The sequence below is a fragment of the Alosa sapidissima genome, chromosome 13 (assembly GCF_018492685.1).
Source record: "Alosa sapidissima isolate fAloSap1 chromosome 13, fAloSap1.pri, whole genome shotgun sequence".
In the NCBI taxonomy this organism is placed as follows: Eukaryota; Metazoa; Chordata; class Actinopteri; order Clupeiformes; family Clupeidae; genus Alosa; species Alosa sapidissima.
Window position 1 is genome coordinate 30,052,737 of NC_055969.1, and position 11,896 is coordinate 30,064,632.

At 47.7% G+C, this 11,896-nt stretch overlaps 1 protein-coding gene across 1 annotated transcript in view; it reads right to left on the reverse strand.

Annotated features, from left to right (window-relative positions):
* The window catches only part of mbd2 (methyl-CpG binding domain protein 2), a 42,608-nt gene extending 35,144 nt beyond the window's left edge, over positions 1 to 7,464 (reverse strand). Inside the window, exon 1 of the mRNA XM_042058522.1 lies at positions 7,050 to 7,464. Coding sequence (XP_041914456.1) covers positions 7,050 to 7,165 — 116 coding nt within the window. The 5' untranslated portion in view covers positions 7,166 to 7,464. The remainder of the gene's footprint in view (positions 1 to 7,049) is intronic.
* Positions 7,465 to 11,896: the final 4,432 nt, after the last annotated feature.

The window sequence follows — 11,896 nt, forward strand, 5'->3', positions numbered from 1 at the left end:
CAGTGAGTATGATGTGACCTGCGCGACCCTAGGTCCACTGAGCTCCTTGAGTCTCTCAGGTGGAAGGTGATCTGCATACAGTAGGAACTTGATTAGATTTGACTCCACTTACTGTGCTGCACTGTGTAGTATGTCCTGAACTGTTGTGTGTGTGTGTGTGTGTGTGTGTGTGTGCATGTGTGTGTGCATGTGTGTGTGCATATGTGTGTGTGTGTGTGTGTGTGCGCGTGTGTGTGTGTGTGTGTGCATATGTATGTGTGTGTGTGTGTGTGTGTGCGTGCGCGTGTGTGTGTGTGTGTGTGTGCATATGTGTGTGTGTGTGTGTGTGTGCGTGTGTGTGTGTGTCAGGAATCTCTGAGCTGACGGGAATGCTCTGGATGAGTCAAACACCACAAGCTCATGGTGGGAAGGAGGCGACCGGAGGGGGACTGAACACAACAACATCATCTGCCATGGAGCCACATCGCCCTCTCCCTTCACCTCGCCAGGACAACTCTCTCCACCTCTTACGAACACAACCTCTTTCTCTTAAGGCAGTTCCTCCATCTCCCTCTCTCTCCCTCCCTCCCTCTCCATTGCTGTCTATCGCTACAACTTCTCCACCTCTTACTCACACAACCTCTTTCTCTTAAGGCGTCTCGCAGTAACTCATCGCTCTTGCTCTAGCTCGCTCGCTCTCTCTCCAACTTCTCCACCTCTTACTCACACAGTCCCCTTTTCTTCAGGCGTTTTGCATGAACTGAATCACACCTTGCTCTTTCTTTCTCTCTATCTCTCTTTCTCCGCTATTATCTATTGCCATCGCTCACGCGTTCCCTTTCTCTTTCACAGTTCTCACTCCTGACCTCTCGAAGGAGACTGTAAAGGTTAAAGGCACAGGCCTCGTGTTAGGAAATAGTTTAGTGCTTTAGTGTAGACACTACACCAGAGCTGGGCATTGTACGGCCCCCGGGACACATACGGCCCTTTGGTTGACTCTGACCGGTCCGTGTAAGCAGTGGCGTTACGTAGCTGTGCTGGGCCCCGGTGCAAGCATTTTCATTGGGCCCCCGCCTCCAACTCCACCCCACCCCCCGCGACACAAACACACACATGCCCGCACACAAAATCGCATGTGTGTGATGGAGATTCGCCAACATGAAGAAGCCATGGACAGTGGCTACCTGACTAATCATCGCTACCACCTCTGAATTCCCACAACTTCCGAAACCGAAACGCAGATAACGTATAGCCATAGAACAATTAAATAGCCATCAAGGAAAACACAGCAACTCATACGTGGTGGCGCAGGCCTACAGAATGGATTTAGGATTTGGATTTAGTCTTTCTTTTCTCTTCTGTGTGCCACTTTCATGCTTACTAATAAAGCGGTGCCTGGGCCCCGGTAACTAATATAATGAGTCACAAATGTTAAAAACGTTCACATTTTGTGTACCATTGTTTTGAGAAAATTGGTTGAATAAATTAGATTTTTCAAGGCAACCTCACTTTTTCATTGCTTAATCATAACATACTCTTACCAGCTTGTCAAAACAATGCTATTTACTGCTTTTTAATAAAGAAATACAATTAATATTATGCAGAATTGAATTTTGGCCTGGCCCTCCACAATATTTTCTGTTTCTCATGTGGCCCCATGAAAAAAATAATTGCCCACCCCTGCATTACATGATACACTTCCACATCCCATGTGCCAGGGGGCAGTGTGTTGGCTTGCACCTGTGTTTTCGGTGAGAGACAAGATAATCGGATGCATGAGGGCTCGCTCTCTCTCTGACACAACACCAACGTAGACCGACGTGAGAGGACGCTTGTGGGGCTCTGTCGTGGAAGCGTGTAGTTTGAAACCGCGTACCGACCATCATCCATCTGAGGCTGTTTTCACAGCTTCCCATGAACTACCTAACCTATCGCTGCTTGTGATGGCCGCCATCGAGCTAAGACAGGGCTGGCCCCAACAGGTAAGCCTCACGCTGTTTCTCCCTGGCTACATACACCATTAGATTTATACATCTACCCTTTCTCAAGTCAATGCAGTAAACCTTAGCTTATTTACCCCTGGACAGATACTTGTGTATTTTAGTAGGTTTTGTAGTATTGTGTGGATTTCCGGGTGCGGTAAGGACAGCTTTTGTAAGGTTTATAGGAGCTGTCCCTACACCACTTCTCCACTGACACAACAGTGGGCCAGCTTTTCCAGGAAAGTCTGGGAAGGGTGGGGGTGGTTGGGGTTGAGGCCTTGGTAGTTTCGACACAGAGGCCCACCCCCCACTCCCTCTTAGTGTCAGCAGCACTGGGTGGAAACTCTCGAGAGGCGAGGCGCACATTTGTAGTTGTGTTAGGGTGTGTGTATGAGCGAGTGTGCGAGCATGTGTGCGCGCGTGTGTGTGTGTGTGGGTGCGTATGTGCGTGTTTACGCGTGCGTATGTGTATGTGCGTGTTTATGTGTGTGTGTGAGCATGTGTGCGTGTGTATGTGTGTGTTTACGCGTGCGTATGTGTATGTGCGTGTTTATGTGTGTATGTGCGTGTTTATGTGTGTGTGTGCGCGTGTGCGTGCCTGTATGCGAGTGTGTGTGTGTGTGTGTGTGCGCGTGTGCGTGCCTGTATGCGAGTGTGTGTGTGTGTGTGTGTGTGTGTGGGTGTGAGTGTGTGCGCGAGTGTGTGTGTGTATGTATGTGTGTGTGAGTGTGTGCGCGAGTGTGTGTGTGTATGTATGTGTGAGTGTGTGCGCGAGTGTGTGTGTGTATGTATGTGTGTGTGAGTGTGTGCGCGAGTGTGTGTGTGTATATGTTTGGGCGGCCTGCATGTATGCCACATCCCTCAGCCTACTCACCAGCATCTGCATGGCGGCAGGAAGTAGTTGAGGACTGCAGCCGAGCTCTTCAGCTCCAGGCCCACAGCGATGACTCAGACTTTCGCAAGCATTCTTCACAAGTCGCAGCGTCAACAAAACCAGACACCCCACCTCCACTTCTCACCACCCTTCTCCTCCACCCCCCGCCAAAAAAAAAAAAAACAAAAAAAAAAACGCATAAGCTCTCATCGTCCGTTAGGCTGGAGTCTATCTGACCCCGACCAAACGTTCACAGAGACCCCACAGATAACAGAAGCACTGGGGAGTGGCTGGCTGGAACCTGAGCCCCAGAGCGAACAACCGCACGACAAACGAACGACAACAGACAGAGCAGAGAAGAGAGGCATCCAACACAGAAAGCACAGTGGAAAGAAGATCACCGACAATTAGACCTAGCAGCGTCAGGAAGACAGGCCACAACCAGATAGAGCAGTTGGCGCAAGTGAACTGTGAAGGACACAGTAGCAGCACTGTCCAGTTAGACAAGTCCTTCAGAGCCTTCCGTATGAAAAACGACCATTTATCATCGCCGGCCACACCCTCTAGCTCACGGTGTACTTCGTTGTCAAATGGTCCCCTTATGTGTTCATAGGATGTTGAATGCATTGTTGTGGATAGTTCCGGAAAGGGCCGTGTGCTGTGGGCCGGCCAGACACGTGCGTTTCATCATCATCCGCATACACAGATTCACTAGCCAGATGGCGAGAGAAAAGGTGAGGAGGGAACAATAAACACAAAGGAAGACTTTCAGACATGACGGCAACAGGAAGAGAGAGAGAGAGAACGAGAGAGAACGAGAGAGGTAGAGTGAGATAGAGGGAGGGAGTAGAGAAAGAGAGAGACCAGGGGAGAGAGGAAGAGAAGAGACAGGACATGAGTGATATTCGTAATCCCTGCAATCCCTGGCTGGGGGTTGGATTGTACAGGATAGAAGGATAGAATCCAATCAGGCCTCCTCACCTGGGCCATTGGAGACACAGAGGAGGAGACGGCCATTGTTTGTCTTGTCTTTGATCACCCATATTATTGTTTTACATCAGGAGGACAATGAGACGCCATTACTGAGGAGGTTGTTTATTGTTAGATCCAAGTAATCAGAGCGCCTCTGAGGCAGAGAGGGCTAATAACACTCATATCACTCTTTTCTGTTATCTCTGGGGTCTTTGGTGGTGGTGCTATCAATTCTGGGGCGGCCGACATCTGTATTGTTGTTGACATACTTGAAGTTGTTTATGGTTGGTAATGTTTTCTTACCGTCACCGGCTCTTGCTGGAACACGTTGACACACTTCGATGGAATCTCCTCTTGGCTGCCCGAGAGACGAAGGTCAGACGTTTCGGGCTTTGATGCCGCCGGCCCCAGACGCCCTGACTCATGGCCGCTCATAGACAGAGGCCGCCTCCGACGGCCAAACCAAGCAGCCAGCCAAAAAATAAAATTCCCTCCCTCCCTCGCCTTTGCCATAAGGGCTGTTTCGGGCGAGCCGCAGATCGGACGCCGACGCCAAAGGAACAAGAGCAGGAAGCGGGCTCGTCCAACCCACAGGCCTTGCACATTCCAGCCTTAATTTGATCCGTGGGGGTGAGACGGCACCAGCACATAGGAGGATGGGCAGGGGGTGGGGGTGGGGATGGGGATGGGGATGTGTAGGCCTGCTCATTAACTACAGTGGCTGGCAAAGAATAGAACAGGGGGGGGGGGGGGGGGTGCAGAGAAAGAGAGAGAGAGAGAGAGAGAGAGAGAGAGAGAGAGAGAGAGAGAGAGAGAGAGAGAGAGAGAGAGAGAGAGAGAGGGTTAGAGGGAGAGAGAGAGAGGGAGAGGGAGAGAGGGAGGGAACGAGCACATGGGGGTTGGGGGTGGTGAGGAGAGATGGAGTGAAAAGCAACGCCACGCGTACTGACAGCAGATCAGTTTACAAGGCTCCGTCCCCTGCCACCACAGCACCTTTCACAAACCTCTCCCCTCCCCCACCTGACATAATGAGCGAGGGCAAAGACGAAAGGAGAGGGGAAGAAAAGAGCCGCCGCATCCCAGCAGCCGGCCCACTCCACATTCGGGCGGCTGCCGGTCGTTAGCCAGGCCAGCGGGGGTTTTCTAACAGGCTGGGCAGGGTGTGATAGTTCGAGGGGAGTGGTGGGGAGAACATGGGAGAGTTGAGAGTGGCAGGCGGTGGTGCAGTGTGTGTGTGTGTGTGTGTGTGTGCACTGCCCACGGGGCTTGACGGGCATGCCGAAGGCAGGCGGAGTGGATCGGGGAGTGGGGGAGGGGTGGTAGCTCAAACTGCCGTTCCCCGACTCAAGGCAGTTCCGAGTGGAAAGAAACACTGGCCCTTCGCAGCGCAGGATGTGACCGAGAGACCGAAAATACACTACGCCGTGGCGTCCTCGTGCTCAAACACGCTCGTGGAGCACAGACGAGGCCACGTTTCAGAACGCATTTTGAGCTATCTGCGTGTATATCAATGCTGCGTAGACATACACGCAGCGTCTGCATCTGCATGTATGTCAACGCCAAGTATATGGCGCTCTCTAAGGTTAGGGTTATGGTTAGGGTATGGCGTTGATAAACACGCCAAAATGCTATTATGCGTTACGCTAGTGGGCATTGGCGTGTCATACATACGCAGTTCATGATATCAATCTGCTCAAGCAGACTTGTACACACCCATACGAGGCCTGAACTAAACCGTTTCGAGATGACTGCCGGCTCCGCTGTTCTAAGTCTGGCCATTACGCACACACAATACGCGAGCACTCCTGCGCACATACACACACACACAGGACAGTATCTCAGATCAGTGATGTCACACCAATACACAGAGTACAATATCTCGAAACAGAGAAGTGTCACCATCAAACACACAAAGGACAATATCTCAAAACAGCAAAGTTTCACTATCTCACACACACACACACACACAGCACTTCCCTTCCTTACCACTGTCAGAGACGCTCATTTGAATGAGAAAGAGGGGCACATTTTAACGAGCAGGAAGAGAATGAGGCCTGACGTCCCCCAGCACTCACAGTGGAGGGCCTGTCAATCCCCCCCGAGCCCTGGGGGGCCACCAGCAGAATGCCGCGAGTATGAGAGGAGGGATCAAGAACGGATTTCTCAAGAGCGGATTTAACGCTCGTGTGTATACCATGGCGTGTGTGTGGCGTACACACGCGCACACACACACACTCACACACTTGGAATTACTCTACTGGAACACTTCACCCCAACATGAAACACTTAGCCTTAACGAATGCTGTGGCTGGCAGATGAGCTAAGAGGAAGAAAGGAACCCACCCTGACCCCAACACAGCACACATACGAATGTTTCAAGTGAGACTTTAGAGGGTTGGTTTCCGTGACGCACAACACAGGCCAGTGGTCTGTGGCAAGTCATTGTGAGAGCCCCAATGGTGCCGTTGAGCACTTTCAGTTTCGGTGGTGGACCAGCAAGACCTGTTGCTTTGGGTTTCTGGCCCAGCACAAAAGATGCATGCTGGTCACATCATCAACCTTACAGACAAAGCCTAGCTTCGCAAAACTCTGTGGCTGTGTGCAGTGTGTGTTTTTTTTTAGATACTTGTATGGTGACCATTTGGGTCAAGATAAGTGAACTGGTGATGTGTTCAATGCAAAAGATGTGTCACTCGTGATGTAAGGAAACATCAGATTTGTGCTGCAGGGGTTACCCAACAGCTGGGTTATTTCTCAGTCAACATAAACTTTAACAGCAAATTACCAGTACTTATTTTACCAACATATTGGTATTGCATTGTTAGTATAACTGAACTATTGAGAATGTCCACTCCCATGAATTTAACTTATTTCTAAGGAGTCATGGAGGCAACAGGGCACAATCAACCAAAATAACAATCAACGAATGGTCATATCATAGACAGCTGAGTTACCATGTCTCCGATTTAATCAATTCAGGTCAGTGTCAATGACCTATTACCACTGCACCCCTGTGAAACGTCAAGACAGCAAGTTCAGGAGCTAAGCTAGGTGGGTGTTTGACACTTCATGGCATCACATCAATTAACGTAAGCCAAAGAACTGCTGCTAAGGGAGTGGAGTTTGCCCAGGGGTCACAACATTCTGATTATGAGCAGGGCTGTACACCGTTCAAACTCCCACTTCTATTTATACAGTCAACGTTCGGTAACAGACTCGAATGTAACGTTATTTAACTTTACCTGTAATAGTACACATCGCTCTTCCCAGCACTAAGTCCCGACTTCCGGATCACTTCTTCTTTCTTCCAACCCGGGGGCAAAGCCGGGCAATCTATCCTCTTCCTCTCCATGATCATTTAGATGGCTATTATGACTACGAGGGAATACCCCAGCCAGTGAGAATTACAAGGGGTCCAAGTCAGAAGTTGCTAGCGAGCGAGCTAGCTGGCTAACCTGAACTTGAGGAGAGATTAGACTGAAGTAAGTGGTTCGAAGCAGATCATTTAGCAGTTAAACTTCTGCATTAACGCTCCGCGTGAGTTCAACGATGCCTTTTGTAACAGTGGACGGTGGGACTAAAAACACATCGGCCGACAACTAGACTAGCTGACAGTGGCGGTAGCAAGTCCGTCAGTCAACGGTGGTGGCAAAGTAGTGCTGTGACGCGCTGAAATTTCAGCACTTCCCACACTCCGACCGAGCGCCTGGCAACCACAGTCGTTGGCTCACACGTCGCCCCGCCTCCCGTGGAAGCCTCCCGTCACTTCTCGCTACTACCACCTACCCCTACCAAAGAGCTCATAACGTGGATGTCCTTAGATTTCATGGATATGTCAGAGCTATGATGCAACACGAAGACTCATCGCCTCATATAGTGGATGGAGAGATGCAGAGCTGCAGTGTCTCGAAGTGGTCTTCCTATAGTCTTGGTTACAGACAGTGGCAGTGAAAGGTGAGAACAGTATGTTTGAGATGAATACAGGCTATTTGAGTTTTAGTTAGGAGTCCCCAACTGGCAAATGCAGTTTTTGCATGAACTTCAACTTGTTTGGTGACAGCAGGGTTGTGATGGTATGCCTACTTTGTAGGCGTATTATCTTACTGAGCTCAACTCGCTGGTAGGCTACTAAACAACAATCCCAGAGAATATTTCTATAGGCTATCATTATTCTTCAAAATTATGCTGACCAAGACCGGATGTAACCTAGTATATTTGTTGCCACCCAATCAAGATGTTCATCTGACATAATTCACCTGGTATGGACCCTAAAAAATCACATGGTATGGATCCTAACCTCAAAGTCAAATGAATTTTCTTTTCCCTGTAGGCTAGGCTACATCTTGACGAACTACCCCCTCTAGCGACTGGTAAATAACTGTCCAATATTTCATTTATGATCATCATAATTAATTCGTCTATTTAATTTACCTGTCACTGAAATGCCTTTCACAAATTATAATTGGTAATTGAAACTCATGAAATTACTATATTCTGTTGTGGCCCATACTTATTTGTATAATGCAAAGGCCATCTTATCATATGAATCTCCTTGGAGCCCATGTCAGAGTGTAAAATGATGATGCTGTAGTGAAATTATGTGTTGGCTGTACTTACTCTGTTGAATCTTGGTTTGATCAGGCTAAGAAACTCATCTGGCAGCCTACAGGTGTTGATGAAGTAACAGCAGTGCCCCATACATTTTGATTATAGGCACCTGAAGTTTGAATAGTCCGAGTCGCAACATCGAGGCCCATAGCTCATCTAAAAGAGCACAAAGTATATTCTTATTATAGCACGGTACTATACAGTAACTTATTCTGTAATGATCGAAATGTTAACGTGACACAGTGGCTACTACACTACACTACATTACACTATACTGTGTATATCCACTACACTACACTGTTTAATATTCGCTCTAACTCATTCTACACTTCAGTGCTTGTGGCCATGTAAGCACGTGTCACTCTGATTCCATTCTTTAGATTCCAAATATACACTGAACGATCGTGTCTCCCCATTCTCAAAATAGTCTTGCACACACATGCATCTCAAACTGATTTATACATGTGTGTAACTTGACCTGCTACTTGGGAGTATTAACAAGAGGACCTCCATCACACTGCAGCTACTGCTACAAAAAGACCCATTTCTTGGGTGATTCACATAAGTGGATTAATGGTGAAAATTAAATTAAGCACTCAAGACCTAAGCACAGGACAACAATGAGCAATGCTGCCTTGGTAATAACGTGTTGGAAAGGGTTTGATGGCAGCTGGAATGCACAAGTTTGATGGTTGGCCTACCAAGTATCACATGTCTCTGGGGGTTTAGAAGAACCTCCCACCGGCAGATGTTCAAACAAACTAGCTTCCTTTGAAAAAAAAAAACCTCCCTCCTTGATTCCTTCATTCCCCCCGAGCTCCAACCTGTATTAGCCACTCTTCCCCAAATATAGTCTATAATATAATGGTGCCAAAATGGCCGCCGACATAGCTCTGTCCTCCGGGCAGGTACTGCATTTGCCAGTTGGACGCGATCATCCCAAGCTGTTCTGCCAAAGAATGCCATCGCTCTGCCATCCCTCCGGTCCTTTAATGGTAACCAGTGCCTGTGTGCCAAAGACCTCCATCGCTCATGTCACTGTGACACAGCCCAGGGGCTAACTGTAAAAAGCCTGCGTGTGTGTGACACGAACTGGAGTGTTGAGATAATGTGCCGTTAAGTTGCAAAAGGGAAAAACGGTTGCCAGTTAAAGAAATAAGGACAGGGAGAATGGAGAGGGTGAAGATCTCATTACGTCTGCCATAACCGCATAAGTGTGCCACTTCACAGTTGGCATGTGGTTGGTCTAGATGTGAAATCAAAATCTTGATGTCTGTTGTATATAGTGAGTCCTTGAGAGAGCCTGGGCCCACTCTGTAGAGCCATAATGGAATATTCACACACTGCGACAGTGGTATTTATCCTGCAAAGACCACTTTTAGTCAGCTAAGAGACTACTTATGACTGTATCCATTATGGCACAGCACAGCAAGAACTGAAGCACCCAAACAATGCCTCAAAGGCTTTACAAGCAATTTAAAGCATGGCTGGCCAGGTCTGTTTGTGACATGTTTCAGCGTAGCCCTACACCTTTGGGACTTCTTTGGGTGGAGCCTCTAGCTGCGACCATGGTAACTCCACAAAGCTCCCGCAAACATGAGAACACCTGATGAAAAGGCAATACTAACAGAGAAATGTTTGTTTTGTCTTTGTTACTTATATATTAATGCTGTGTGTCTTATGCATCTAAAGCATTCCCTCTCCTCCAGGCAGTACCGGCACTGCCGCTCCCCGCCCCCACCCCCCACCGTTACGCTCGGCCTCCATCTGAATGAAGCGCCAAATGACCGTTTCTTCACTCCCCACTGCCACATCAAAGGGGCTGACAATGGCCGAGCTCAGTGTAGCGCGCCGGACGCTAACGACCATGGGGAGCCCCGCGCCCCTCATTGTTCTGGGCTGGTTTTGAAAGGGATGGGGGTCTGTGAGGCAAACAAGCTCCGCCAACTGTAATGTCTACCAGTTGCATGGCCGATTCATCCATCTTTAAAAAAAATACTGGTGAATGTTGATCATCTGAGATGACAAAATCTCATGGAGTAGACTTATGGATTCTACAAATAAGACCTCACAAAATATACCTTTATTGGTATAAAAGTAGCAGATTTTTTAGTTGGTGAATGTGTGAGAGTGTGGAGTATCTGGGTTAAGATAAAGACTATGTGAAATGTCTAAAGCCCATAATACAGAAGTGATTGGGTAGTCATTTTCAATTCACCGCCAATTAATCGCCAAGGATTCCATTCGTGCATTTTTTTTTTCGATTTTTAAAAAAAAAAAATATTATTTTTTCAAGCTTCTGCTAACACTTCTCAGTCGACCAGTCCTTGCTGCGGGAGGTTTGCTGCGCTCCACAGGCAGTAATTATAAGAGAAGACTGTACTCACAGTGACAGGCCTTGAAAGAGAGAGAGAGAGAGGAGAGAGAGAGAGAGAGAGAGACCCCCTGAGGAGGAATCTCAGGCTCGTGAGATGCGTGGAGCGATGCTTGCCCCGGACGCGGAAAATGACACCCACTGCTTCTGCCCTCATTTAGCTCCACCACGCACTGCCAACATTCACTCTGTCATCTCCATGTCTCATCCTGCTGCAGTCCACAGACTCGCCTCGTTAGTATCTATCACTGTAGACGGGCCATTACAATCCCAATTATTATTTTGTCATATTACGCATAAATAAGGCGTCTAAATATTATGTTATTGATGGAAAAAGTCATGATTTTTTTTGTGTGTATATGACACTGAGATGTGTATATTTCATGTGTACACATCACTGTGTGAAATAAATATTACTTATGTGGTCATCATTTAGTTTTTTCTTCAGATGAAACATCTGTGCCGGGAGTTCTTAATCCCATAACAAGTTAAATGCTTTTAAAAGCAATTATGTGTGTAGAGCATCTTCTCTACAATCTAAACATCAACAAAGGGGCATGGTGTCATCATACTCATCTTTGTTCACTGCACGCCCTACTTACAACCACAGGCTACTCTGTGGACCAGATGTATAGTGCCAGGCCCTCTGTATCAGGCCATGATGACAAGCTGACCACGTGGCTTTGTCCTGCATCTCCCTGCGACTGGGGCCTTATGTAATCAGTGGATTTCACTCAGCGGCCATTTCACTCAGCGGCCACTCCGCTCCATAACTTGCAAATTGGTCAGTTCAGGCAAGCGTCACAGGAGGGGATGTGTAAGAGGTTGTCATTGCAGGTGTGATTCATTTAAATGTGACTATGGAATTAAGTGAGAGAGGAACATGTAAGATAAGGCTGCAGTTATAACGTCAATTAAAAAATCAGCTGTTGCTCTTTATGAGACGGGATGAAAGTGTCATCAGTGATCATCCACAACAAAAGAACATATCGTATTATCTCCATTTTCAACCAGTTCAGATACAAATAATATTTCTTGTAAATCATGTATTTATACATTTATAAGTTTAGACTACACCTGCCTGAATACTTTTTTTTACAATCATGT